Genomic DNA, 12,928 nt, shown 5'->3' with positions numbered 1-12,928 from the left:
TTGTATCCTTATGCATTTTTTGCATATAAACAATTTTTCTTTTTGTAAGACTACTTGGTAATAAATTATCTAACATATAATTTTGTTAAGGATAAAAACGATATTTATAAACTGTCAGTAATAGACTAGTTATTTTCAATTGCTATGTATGTTACATAGATCGGCTATATAAAGATTCCTTGTATAATTATAAAGACTTTACTTTTATCTTTTATATGTTTTATCTTTGTTAATAAAGAATTACACTTTTTAACATATCTATACAATTCTAAATTGAAGTTTAAACAAACTTTAATTGATACAATAATTTATCGATTCTTTCCTTTTTATCGATTCTTGGTTCTCATGTTATTTTCTAGGTACTTGATATCAATTAAAAGTAAATCCCCATAAGAGAAAAACTTGTTAATTTATTGAAACTGTTTTCAGGTTGGAACAAAGGTTTTATTTATTCATATATATTACCTTTTGACGAACAATCTAAATTTTAATAGTACTAGCAGATACTAAAAAATTTCTTATTACTCTTCATAGCCCGTAGGTAAGGCATTTACATGTGGATTATGAAACAATGAGTGCTGTCCATCTCCCCAAGGAAACCGCTAAATGATAAGTTCATGACATAAAACAGACGCAAATTTATTTATATCGGTCTTGTAAATAACGAAATATATATTTACCCTGGTTCTAATTCTTAAATGTTCATAAGGAATAAATTCTGATTTAGGATGATGATCGCTGTTTAGATAGCAATTCAATGCACCTAACAAAGTGGCTGGAAAGCCAACGAATATGTATAAATTTCTCCACAAACGTGTAGTATCCCCTACAAAAAATAATTATGTAATACATATCGTTGGTGATGCGAGTAACAATTTTGGAATATCTCTGATTTAATATATATATATATATATATATAAGTTTAGAAATATTTATACCAAAGAAAAGAATATTAATACCAAGAAAAAGATTATAGAAAAGAAAGTTGGAAAAGATTATATTGAAAAAATGTATCTGAATGTTAATATGACGGTACGGTTAGCAGCAAAGTTTTTTTTAATTATGAACATTGTTTATTATACATAACGAGTTGACTAACGTTCCAATTATTTAAATTTATTACCTTTTTCAGACTTTTCTGCTACAGTTGCGAAATTTCTCGCAAATATACGATTAAAGCTTGAAAAAGCCATGGCCGATACCTTACTCTTCTGCCTTGTATTGACGTAATCAGTCCACTGATCAAGCGCTCCCTAGAGGCAAAGCATTAAATTATTTCCTAGATGGTAAAGTTGATGATTGTTTCGCGAATGAAAGTGCTTGAAGCGCACTCTATTATCGTATATACAGATTTTATTTCGTCGATTTGTTTTTATAGATCTTATTAATATAATCTCTCGATAGATGGCGTTTCTAATACAACAAATCTTTCCACGTGACATCGTCTTCAAAGTTTTTATAGAACGTGGATCATTCAAATGATATGATGCAAAGTGACAAATAATAATTGTATTTTTACTTTTTCATTCCAAGTATTACTTCAGCAGTAAAATTTTTTGGAATATTTGACATATCTTTGCGTAAACCAAGCACATCGTTAATTATAGGATACATTTATATCGATTATCGTATTGTATTTTTTTGCAGATTGATATCTTCTTAATTTTACAATATTTATACGCAAGCAAACACGCGTTTTCGTTTTTATTACAACGTTTGCGAACAATTGTCACATTACATTGATATTAAATCGTACGTTTTTATCATTTTATAATAATAGATCAAGTTAGATTTTAATGAAAGAAATATTCAAGTTTTATAGTAGAATATTTCTAATTGTAAAATTTGAATTTTCAGCGAATAATTAGTGAATATTGATGCAATCGTGATACACATGCGCGCGCGCGCGCGCGTTCACAATTAGAATTTCAAAGATGTGTGGGGAAGTGATTCTATTTGTTTGTTCCCTATCGGTTGTACTTTAAATTTGACAATTGTTATTAATTTTCTAACTGGATGGGTAATTCCAACGTAAAGAAAAAATATCACGACCATCAGAAATATGCTAGTCAGGTATTTACGTGATACTTGTTCTAACCTCTGAATATTGAATAATTCTTTCGTTTGTTTCATAACATAAAATGTAAAAGAAATAATGACGTTTCATTAGACAACTATATTAAATTTGTTAATTAATATATATATAGTATAGTCTCATTGACATCATCGGTGGAAGTTGTGCTGGGTCAACAAGATCTTCTCAAGTAGAAATCAAATCATGGTCACGTTCCTCTTGTAGAAGGTAATTAAGATCAAGACGATTAATATTTATTTTTAAGTTATAAATTAATGCAAAAAATATACTGTATCACGCATTTGGAACAAAAGCATACTCCATGATTTTTTTAGTTCTTCTAAAACAGCCTGGCCAATACCTAGGTCCGAAACTATCTTTCTACCAGAATTTAAAGTCAGAAAGATGACTTTAAATACAGAATATAGTTTTCTCGACGTCATTGCTAAAGGTGCATACGGAAGAGTTTATAAAGTTCAAAATCGGGAAAATAGACAAGTTTTTGCTTTGAAAGTTATTAGCAAAGCTAAAATTGTCAGTGAGAATGCTGTTACTCAGGCAAAACAGGAGGTATTATAATCTCTTTGCACATGTGTATTATTATATATATATATATATATATATATATATATATATATATAAAATTAAGTAATTGGAATAACATTGCTTATTTTTTATAGGTAGCTATACAAAGAATGGTGGGACATCATCCCTTTATAGTAAATTCTACCCATAGATGGCAAAGTAGTAAAACATTATATATATGTAAGTTTATTTTATGATATACGGTGAATATCTTTTGGCACTACATCTTACATTATTTACATTCTGCAGTAACAGATTACATGTGCGGTGGAGAATTATTTTCTTTAGTAGAGGAATATGGATGTTTGCCTGAAGAAGTAGTTAGAATATATGTTGCCGAGGTCGCTTTAGCTATTGGTAAAAATCTAAGAAACGTATTTCAGATTTTATCGTTTAATAGTCGGCGTTTCATCATAAAATAATAAGAAGTATTATTTGTTTAAAGATTTTTTACATAATGCTGGGGTGGTGCACAGAGATTTAAAAGCAACAAATATTTTACTGGATGAAGACGGGCATGCAGTTATTATAGATTTTGGTTTATCCAAGTGGTTACATCGTACGCAAAGGACAAATACTTTTTGTGGGACTCCTGAGTACATGGGTAATTTAGTGTGTGTGCGCGCGCGTGCGTGCGTGCGTATTATATTTATTTAAAATTTGAACTACATTGTCCAAATATGTTTTTATTTATAATGAATTTCAGCACCAGAAATTTTAAAAAGGCAATCTTATGGACAAGAAGTCGACTGGTGGTCTCTTGGTGTTTTGATGTGCTTTCTCCTCACTAATCGGGTATGTAATATAAATATATTCTTCATTATTCGTATTTATATATAAGTCGAGATAATTTTTTAATAGTAGATAATTGTTTAAATTTTTTTTAATTAGTTTTATTCTACATATAACTGGTTTAAAAGCAACTTTGATCGTAAGACTCCGTGGCGCAACGGTAGCGCGTCTGACTCCAGATCAGAAGGTTGCGTGTTCAAATCACGTCGGGGTCAAGCTCTTTTATTTTTATCTTTTTATTTAAGCTCACTTCACTTAATAATGCGTATATATGATAAGTTTTATCATGTAATTTGTTGAAATAATTGTTTTTTTACATAAATTTTTTCGAAAAATATAAAAGTATGTTTTAGATGTCAAGAAGTAAAATAGATAGATAAGAGAGTAAAATAGAACGATTGAATAGATACAGTCATGGATTTTGCAAATATTAAAAATAGAAATGTATACATGTTTTTAGAATTGTTAGCAATAAAATGAAGTATTTGAAAACTAACAAAATATATCCAAATAATTGAATAGATAAATAAATATATATGTACGTATAATGTTCTTAAAATGTACGAAATACTGAAAGCAAAAAATACGCCCCCGGGTGGGCTCGAACCACCAACCTTTCGGTTAACAGCCGAACGCGCTAGCCGATTGCGCCACGGAGGCGATTGGAACTGTGGTTTGTTAGAATAGCGTGGTATGTGCCACTTGCCTGCTAAACTTATTTTCATTTCTTTGGGCAAATAAAATCTTTCATAATTTTTTATATAAACTAAAAAAAAATATATATATAAAGAATAATTCACAAACATTAGGTAATATGAAAATAGAAGAATTTGTTGCAATTTATAAGACACGTATCTTGTCTCTCCTTGTTACGATAAAATATGACCTCTTAAGATCTCACGGTATTTTAGAAGGCAACTTGTTTTTCTCGTTGACATTAGTAAAATCGTTGATGATTGTAAATAAAGAGGATGAAAAAAAAAAGAAATAAAAAATGAAGAAACAATTAGTCATTTGCGTTAGGACATACTTAAATACGCTATAATTCATTCCATTTAGCCGTGCTCACTCGATTCATTGATACATCAAAGAATCTTGCGATAGATTGCAAAATTTTCTGCGCCTTGACATTTCGTCGAGTACAGCGACCTTATAGATCTCCACTGTTTACACATTGCATTTATACGCCATCGACTTTTCATTCGGCCTTCGATGAGTCGATGCTTTCGCGCATATTACGAATAAATGTCGCGCTCTATCGTTCTCGTCTTGCGCAAAGAAATTCTTCATGGGACGGCTGCCTTCGAAGAAAGGCTTTTTTTCTTAAGGAAAAAGAACGGATTTTTATTTTCACTTACGATTAGTCGTCAACTACGACTAATTGTAATTTGGGATATTAGTAGTCCAAATGTTAGATAAATCTCCAAAAAGAGGTACGTCGTATGCAGGACAAGTATCGTTGAACACGATTACTCTTTTTCTCCTTTTTTTCTTTTTTCTTTTACAGAGGATTGGTATCAATAACGTCGTGTTTACGTGAGAGATGACAGTAATAATAATTATTATTATTATTATAACGATGATGACAGCAATAATACAAATAATAATATTATTAATAGTAGTGGAACTGGTACTAAATCGTAATAAAATAATAATAAAATAATAATAATAATAATAATAATAATAAAAATGTGGAACTACTACTAGATCGTAATAATAATAATATTAATATATAATAATAATAATAATAATAATAATAATAATAATAATAATAATAATAATAAAATAATAATAATAATAATAATAATAATAATATTAATAATAATAATAATAAGAAGAAGAAGAAGAAGGAGAAGAAGAAGGAGAAGAATGACGCGTTAACTCTAAGAAGACAGACTCGAGAACTAATTGCTAATCTATCGGAATGGGTCTGGTTAGGTGTGGTCAAGTGTTGGTTCGAAAAAAAAAGAAATAATAAAAAGGACATACACACATATATTTCTTTATATATATATATGTATATATAAAATTGGGGGAGTCCTGGGATGAGGATGTTGAAAAAAAAAAAGTAAGAAAGAAAAGAAAAAGTAAAGTCAGGAGAGCAGAAGAGATTCGTCCTCGCGTACCATCCACCGGAAGTAAGAGCCGTGTTGTAATTGTACGTCAGGACGAACGAGGGTGCAGCTCGGTGCAGAGAAAATTCGCCGAACCGGATCCTCAGGAAGAAGGACGACCACGTGCACAACTTCGGATTTATTTTCGAATCGGGTCGCGATTCATCGCGTGGTCATCCTACTTCTTTGGTCCCTCCTTTCTTCCTTTTTTCTATTTTCCTCGCTAAAAAATTCGTCTCTTGGATATTCGAAATCGTAGCGCGCCAGGGAATATGCACCCTACACCACTGTCGATCGGATGTGTTTTGTGTCCTTGTCTCGTTTTCTCTTCTTCCCACCTCATCTCTTTCTCTCTCTCTCTCTCTCTCTCTCTCTCTCTCTCTCTCTCGCTCTCCCTCTCTCTCTCTCTCTCTCTCTCTCTCTTTCCTTTCGACATATACATACATTCACACACGCGCACACATCCACATTGATGCTCGCACACTCTTTATTTTTCTTTTTCTTTTTTAGTTAGTTTGTAATTTTTTTGTTGTCGTTTAATATCTTTCTTTCCTATAATCTTGAGCTGACATTCCGTCGTTTACACTCGGCGATTCTTCCTCTCTCTTCCTCTTTTTCCCTCTCTTGATCGATCTTCCTTCGGGGATGGTCTAGTGCATTTCCTGCCGATCGTGTCAACGAGCGTCGTCCCTTTATGAGGCGCTCTTCTCCTCGCTGTTACTCTGGCTGCTGTTCTCCTCGCTCTTTTGGCTGGCGTTACTGCTGTGAAGGAGTGCCGGACTATTGTCCTCTTGTGCCGAAGAGGATGAGAGAGTCTTCAACTGGGTCGACGAGTCAACGTTTGCATCCTTTACTTCTTCCGGTTTTGGCAACAACTCTGGCTTCGATTCCTCTATCGCTTTCGAAGATTTTTCCTCGGAAGAGGATTTCTTGTCCTCGTCATCTTCCTCTTCGCTGCTATTCTTAGCGTCTTCCTTTTCGACTGACTTGTCTTCTTCAGAAGAGGATTCCTTTGAGCGTTCCTTAACATCAATGGCGATGCCAGGAGCAGCAGCAGTGGCAGCGACGGTGGCTACTTCCAGTTTGGTCTCTTGTTTCAGAGATTCCTCGGGTTTCGACTTCGCTTGCTCCTCTTCCGCCGCTGAAGCATCTCGCTTGATCTGGCTAGATTCCTCTGGTTTTGCGGCAGCGTCGGCATCACCTTCTGATTGTTTCTGTTCCTTTACCGCTTCCTCGGATCCAGCGCTCTTAGCTTCCTTCTCGGCTTGAGGCAACGCGACCGACTCGCCGTCTTTGACATCTTCCTCTTGATTGCCATTTGACGAAGAAGAGCTCGTTGGTTCTACTGGTTTTTCGATCTCTGCGGCTGTTCTTTCGGATGCTACGTTACCTTTCTTTTCCTCAGTTTGATTATTCTTTTCGCTCTCTTGATCCTTGTTGGTTGCATCTTCGCTAGTCTGAGATTTTTCGAGTAGTACAGCTGGTACAGATTCCTCGGCATCCCGAGTCACACGATCTGGCTTCTCTTCGGCCTTGACTTCCTCTTTCAATGATTCCTCGTTCTTATTAGCTTCGTTCGAATTTTCAAGTATCTTCTCGGCTTCTTGAGCTTGACTTCCAACAGGGGCTGGCACAGCTTCTTCTGCCTTCGCCAAAGAACTTTTCGCTTGTTCCTCGGATTTTTTCTCTTCTTGTGTTGGTTCTTCATCCTTTGACACATCTCTCTTCTCTTGGGACTCCTCGCTCGATTCGGTACTCTTTCCTTCGGCCAGTGCTGCTTGATCCTGAAATAGTATCACGATAATTGATAACGTTAAACACGTAACTGTATTCGATCATCCCAATTTTCTCTTTTCTTTTTCTTTCTTTTTCGTTTAAATACTCCGACTTACCTTCTTCTCGGCCACTTCAGCTGGAGCTTGTGGCTGTGCCTCTTGTGAGGTAGCTTGCACAGTTTCCTTCACTTCGGATGCTGCTTCCTTCAGACTTTCATCCTCCTTCTTAGCTTCGCCAGATTGTTGTTGTTGTGGCTGCGTTTGTGGCACGACTTGTGCTTCGGCATTCTGTTCAGGGAGTTCCTTTTTTTCGTTAGCTTGCTCCAATGATGCTTCGCGAGCTACCGGCTTAGATTCATCTTCCTTCTTCTCCTGAGACGAAGAGGAGGATTGAGGTTGAGGAGAATTCTCCAGATTCGTCTCGCTTTTCAGATTTGGTATTTGAGCTTCGGCCGAAAGTTCTGATTTAGCCTCTGCGTTTTCCACAACAGCTGGCGCCAATGATGGTTCCGCTGGTGTGATCGAAGACGCGACAGTATCGGAAGGCACATTTGCAGTTTCTTCAGAATTCGCTGAGGCTACTTTCTCGAGCGGTACCACGGTCGGAGGTGCTTCAGCTTCGTGATGATTCGCCAAGGGAGCAGCTCTTGCTCCCAGCAAGCACACCATCGATATCAGGACGAGCTTCATCATCTTGATCGATCTGCAACGAATCGCAACGTATCTCTCGTAATGATCGTCTATATCGTTTAGAAATAATAATCACCGTGATTAGAATTTCTCTCACCGTTGAGAATTGTTGTGACATACGTACATATATACGCTTTCAATGACAATTTCCCGATAGAATGATCGAGACACTAGAAGAACGAAAAGAAAAGAGAATCGAATACTCGAAACATCGAAGTGGCGACGAGTATCGATCATAGGTACTATTCGTACATACGTACACGCATATACATGTTTGTATGTATGAATGGTCAGTTAAGGAGGATCAAGAACGAATAGTTAGTGAATAGAGTAACTCTCTTCGCTTTTGAATGGAACGTAGGGTAGCGACGGCGAGTATCAGAGCTGCTGACGCTGCTACCGTTGCTGGTGCAAGAATCGGCAGGAAGAAGAGGGACGGATGACATTGAGCCGAATGCATTGAATAAGGCGAGCGCGTTATGGAACTAATGACAGGATGCACTCCCCTCACGCTTGTTACGCGTATGACTCTCTTTCTCCCCCCCCCCCCCTCTCTCTCTCTCTCATCATACACATTCTGCGTATTTCTTCTCGCACACGCGTTTCGCGATTCGACGCGTGTCTTTGAATAAAATCCTTGTCATGGACGGAAACGGATAAACGTCGATCGAAGAAGACGTCTTTTTTTTCTCATCGAAAGATGTGTCGACTATCAGCCAAGTTTAGGTATTATTTACCTTGGGTAAAGTCGAATGTCCGGTGTCCCCTCGTAATAGTTAACGCGTTAACCTTCTTAACATTCAGGGAAAGCTTCCGTCGAGGAAACGACGTGTAAAAACGGAGAGGAATCATTTTATCGAAAGTCCTTGAGGATTTACGATATAAGATGCGATGTTTTATTATGGTAGATAATCATTTTCAAGAAAATCATTTACTTTTGAACGGTATTGTACGGACAAGAGAGCGTGAAAACGAACGCAAATATGCCTCCCGTTCAAAAGCATTAAACACGCGATCGCGACACAAAGGCAATCTCTTTCTCTCCTTCTACCTTCTCCTCTTTCTCTCCGTCATGCGTGAATCATCAAATTCAATTTTCTCCGATTTTGTATTGTAAGATAAGTATTGTAAAATGAAATGGAAATATCCAGATAATTTGGTACGGTTCGATGAAAAGATACTTTCGAAGTTTGAAACGAAGTGGAATGCAAACTTTCGCGATTGGAAAGAATCGAGAAAGGGAAAGAACGCGACGGAGTATGGTACGAAGAGATAGATGGATAGATAGATAAATAGATAGATAGATAAATAGACAGATAGATAGATAGAAAGATAGAGAGAGAGAGAGAGAGAGAGAGAGAGAGAGAGAGAGAGAGGGAGGGAGGGAGAGTGGGAAGGAGAGAGGGAGGGAAGGACACACAACGGTCCGTCCAGTTTTTACCTCGACTAGCTTGATTTCGCATTTGACCACATACGTAACAACGCCAATAGTCCGCGGCTCGCTCGCGCAATCGCGAAGGCGATCAACTTGGAGAGATCATTGGCAACGATCGAAGCTTACTCGTACCTACTCTTTCGTATCTAATCTTGCCAACGTTCAGTTAGCGAGGGCGTATACGACATTCCGTAGAAAATCGTTGCTCGTCGATAAAAGGATATTTTTCCGTTTTCTTTTTCTCTTCTGCTTTTTTATGTTATGAATAATTGCTTTAATACTAGAGACAGTTTATCTATTATTATAATATTCGTTAATTTAACGGATACTTGACGAAGAAAAAAATAGTTTATTCAATTGTATAATAATGAATAAACAGAAAATAGTTTTCAATTAAATAGTTTTCTTAATAATTATGAAAACACAAAATATAAAATCTTTCATTTGTATAGGTTTACTATAGTTCTAGCGTTTAACCCATAATTCATTTCAGATCGTTCACCTTGCGTTCACTATGTTCGTTCATTCATTAATTTCAAGTTGAGAGTAGCATTATATGATCTTACGATTGATTGTAAATTGGAAAAGGAGATTCGAGAACTGAATTCGATTATCGGATTTCGAGGGAAGAACGTTGATTCTCTCTCTCTCTCTCTCTCTTTCTTTCATCATAGAATCGGACAAATGCGATGTGAGCACGCATCGGCTCGATAGGGAGAGAGGAAATGCCTGTGAAAGATGATGGACACCCATTACCTCATCAAGATCATCAGAGTTGTAATAATGGTAGCGCTCTTACAAAAGAAGAATGCGGGGAGCGTCCAACGTCAATGACGTTGACGTTCTTCTCGTTCTTCTTTATGTTCTTTTCCGCTTTGAGTTCTGCGCAAATTTTCGAAGGATCAAAAAGAGTTGACGACGTTCGGTCGCATCGGCTTTCTTATCGTCGTAACATCGTTTATCATTGAACAATGATTAAATGAAACGTGTTGAAAAGAGGAAGTCGCGACAGGTCGTATGCCGACATTGATTGCTATGTTAGAATATTAATGAAAGAAAATAATTAGATATCGCACGAGTTCCTGTTTATCGCGTTTGAAGAAAAAACAAGAAACAGAGAGAGAGAGAGAGAGGGGGGGGGGAGAGAGAGAGAGAGAAGTAAAAGTGAAGAAATGGAAAATGAGATGAGAGTGTTACATCGAAGAGAAGGAGTAAGCGAGAGAGAAAATTACACGAAAGAAGCGTTGAGAAATCGGCACAATTTAAACTAATTATATGTCTCGCCGATGATTTTTTTAACGCGTTTGACTTATTCTCTTCCGTTCCTTTTCGCTCCAATTTCGCGATTCGGGAATTACTGCCCGATATGGTCTTCCTCTCTCTTTATCTATCTATCTCTATCTCTATTTCTTTTTATCTCTTGTCGTTTATAAAAGAAGAGTGGCACGACTCGCGAAATCGCCAGTCTCTCATTTTGTCTTCTTGCAAAATTTCTTTCGCAAGTTCTAACAATCCAACTGTAATCACAGACTCTCTCCCATTCTGTCTCCCTCTCTCATTGTCCTTATAATTGAAAGCAACATTTTTAATCATATTTAAAAGTATTGTTTCTTCCATTGAAAATAACACTAGTGATCACTCGAAAAATAGATCGATAGATGGAACAAGAGAGAAAGAAAGGGAGATAATTAGATGAGAAGAAAAATGCTGTAACTGTTTAATTCGGTACTCACGTTCTTTTAATCTTTCTTTATCGTCAAACTCGTCACAGTGGACGTGGGGAAAAGTAGTAGCAGCACCAACAAGCAACGGCAATAGCGAGTCTTCTTCCTCTTTGCTCCTTTGATTCGACGCGAGAAACTCCACGAAAACCGATAGAATACCGATTGTATGTATCTCCCTTTTTCTCTTTATTTCTCTTTTTTTCTCTCTACGATATGATTCAGTTGTCTAATATATACTCGCGAATGGTCGTCGCGCGCGTGCGATAACGCTCGTTTGCGATGTATCGTGGTGATCGGGATGAAGGTTGGGTCGTGTGTCGAGATCGAATCGTCCGGGCCTTGCTTATATACCCATTTACCCACTCGACGAGCCGGTAGGATCGCGCAGGGGCCCCTCTGCTATCCTCCTCCACGAGGGAGGGGCCCCTCTCTTACTCTTTTCTCTCTTTCTCTCTCGCTCCCTCTCCCCCCTCTCTCTGTCTCTCTTTTTTCTTTCTTCGCTCTTCTCGTCACTTCCCTTCCTTTGCCTTCTCTCTCTTTCTTCCAATGTTTCCGCGTCTTTTACTCTCCCTCCTTTCTCCCCCGCCTCCTTCGTCTTCGTCCCAAGCTTTTTCTTCCCTCCTCTCCGCTCCGTCCCTATTATACAGCGTGTTCTCCGATTCAACTTCTTTCCGTTCTCCGGCCCACGCCGTCTACCAAGAGACAACCAAGATACACACCATCGTCATAGTAAACGACAAAAAAAAAAAAAAAAAAGATCGAAAGAAAGAGCAATCTCTGAAGATTTTCGTGTCTCCCTATGAATTTCTCGCTCTCCTCTTCGCCTTCTTTTTATTTATTAAGCTCATCCGGTGCGTGTGCCTGTGTCCGTGTCTGTCTCTTTTCTTTCTCCGGTTCCTTTTGAATATTAGCTAAATTCGAGCAGTTAAGGGAAGTATCGTTTCCTCTTATGGGTCATTACGGTCTATCACGAGGACCTCCTCACGCTTAAGCGTTATCGGTGATAAGATTTCTCTTGATCTTTATTACTTCATCTCGTGTAGTTTCTTTATGTAGCGGTAGCAATGAACAGGTATTGGAAATAAAAATATTGCTTGTATTCTAATCAACAGGGAAACTTTTGCCTCGATCGATATTTCTTCACGATTGATTCATATCGATAGATCTCTTTCTTTTAATTTTTTCTCGAACGTTCTGTTACATCGATCTACATACCTACTCACCTTTTACGTAAGTCTCCGACGAAGTTCTGTTCCGTTCTTTCGAATCGAAACGAACGGACGTGGTCTGTCACGTTTATGCATCTGCATTCGTGCGTACGTGCGTACTTGCGTGCTTGTATACAACGTTCGGAAAATCTGTTTATTCCGTACAGGAAAGCCCGTAGAAATTTTTCGGAGCCAATGTAAATTTGACCGGACGGATTGTCGACGAGTTTTGACGACGACTTGATTCATCGTCGGTGAAGGGTTCTCATCTTCTGCACTTGCACGCACGTGTCATAATTCACGCATACGCCCTCGATTTGCGAGTTACACGCGCGTGTGCGCCCGCGTGTCGTATCATTACGTAAACATCGAGTGAACCCGTGCGAAGAGGAAGCTCTTTCGCTCGAATCGTTCCACGCAAAATGAAGTATCAACCGTTTGCTTTCTTTTCTCATCTTGGATTTTGCGCGTCTGTTCTGGGACATCTTCCACGAGGAGATCTTTCCTACGCGTACCGACTGTAAAATGAGA

The 12,928-nt window shown here is 37.6% G+C and overlaps 3 protein-coding genes and 2 non-coding genes across 9 annotated transcripts in view; 2 read left to right on the top strand and 3 right to left on the bottom strand.

Moving 5' to 3' along the window:
* Positions 1–390: 390 nt before the first annotated feature.
* Positions 391–1,283, bottom strand: LOC127071234 (cytochrome c oxidase subunit 6A2, mitochondrial). The gene is made up of 3 exons (XM_051010276.1): positions 1,124–1,283; positions 681–826; positions 391–602 (listed from the first exon to the last, which is right to left on the bottom strand). Exons 1-3 carry the CDS (start codon positions 1,191–1,193, stop codon positions 522–524), a joined length of 297 nt encoding a protein of 98 aa, XP_050866233.1. The 5' UTR covers positions 1,194–1,283; the 3' UTR covers positions 391–521.
* Positions 1,284–1,556: 273 nt separating this feature from the next.
* Positions 1,557–12,928, top strand: part of LOC127071224 (serine/threonine-protein kinase S6KL) — a 33,602-nt gene continuing 22,230 nt past the window's right edge. The window contains exons 1-9 of one of the 3 annotated variants that reach the window (XM_051010262.1): positions 1,557–1,752; positions 1,858–2,073; positions 2,208–2,302; positions 2,410–2,644; positions 2,755–2,839; positions 2,909–3,016; positions 3,105–3,263; positions 3,366–3,454; positions 3,551–5,257. In XM_051010262.1, coding sequence (XP_050866219.1) covers positions 2,017–2,073; positions 2,208–2,302; positions 2,410–2,644; positions 2,755–2,839; positions 2,909–3,016; positions 3,105–3,263; positions 3,366–3,454; positions 3,551–3,751 — 1,029 coding nt within the window. In that variant the 5' untranslated portion in view covers positions 1,557–1,752; positions 1,858–2,016 and the 3' untranslated portion in view covers positions 3,752–5,257. Of the gene's footprint in view, positions 1,753–1,857; positions 2,074–2,207; positions 2,303–2,409; positions 2,645–2,754; positions 2,840–2,908; positions 3,017–3,104; positions 3,264–3,365; positions 3,455–3,550; positions 5,258–12,928 lie in introns of those variants that run through there. The other 2 variants (XM_051010263.1, XM_051010261.1) reach the window with 2 other exon arrangements.
* On the top strand, positions 3,595–3,666 carry Trnaw-cca (transfer RNA tryptophan (anticodon CCA)). Its single transcript has one exon. It is a non-coding gene; the product is annotated as a tRNA-Trp (tRNA).
* On the bottom strand, positions 4,038–4,111 carry Trnan-guu (transfer RNA asparagine (anticodon GUU)). The gene has a single exon. It is a non-coding gene; the product is annotated as a tRNA-Asn (tRNA).
* On the bottom strand, positions 5,427–11,521 carry LOC127071220 (uncharacterized). Of its 3 annotated transcripts, none has more exons than XM_051010256.1 (4): positions 9,472–9,508; positions 8,128–8,200; positions 7,458–8,043; positions 5,427–7,349 (listed from the first exon to the last, which is right to left on the bottom strand). In XM_051010256.1, the coding sequence occupies exons 1-4, from the start codon at positions 9,491–9,493 to the stop codon at positions 6,258–6,260; spliced, it is 1,773 nt and encodes a 590-aa protein (XP_050866213.1). In that variant the 5' UTR covers positions 9,494–9,508; the 3' UTR covers positions 5,427–6,257. The 3 variants fall into 3 exon arrangements, with proteins under 3 accessions (XP_050866213.1, XP_050866212.1, XP_050866214.1); XM_051010255.1 differs by lacking the exon at positions 9,472–9,508 and adding an exon at positions 8,768–8,897; XM_051010257.1 differs by lacking the exons at positions 8,128–8,200; positions 9,472–9,508 and adding an exon at positions 11,199–11,521.

Source organism: Vespula vulgaris, chromosome 21, assembly GCF_905475345.1.
Source record: "Vespula vulgaris chromosome 21, iyVesVulg1.1, whole genome shotgun sequence".
Lineage (NCBI taxonomy): Eukaryota > Metazoa > Arthropoda > Insecta > Hymenoptera > Vespidae > Vespula > Vespula vulgaris.
The sequence above is the reverse complement of the archived record's forward strand: the minus strand, read 5'-3'. Positions and strand labels throughout refer to the sequence as shown.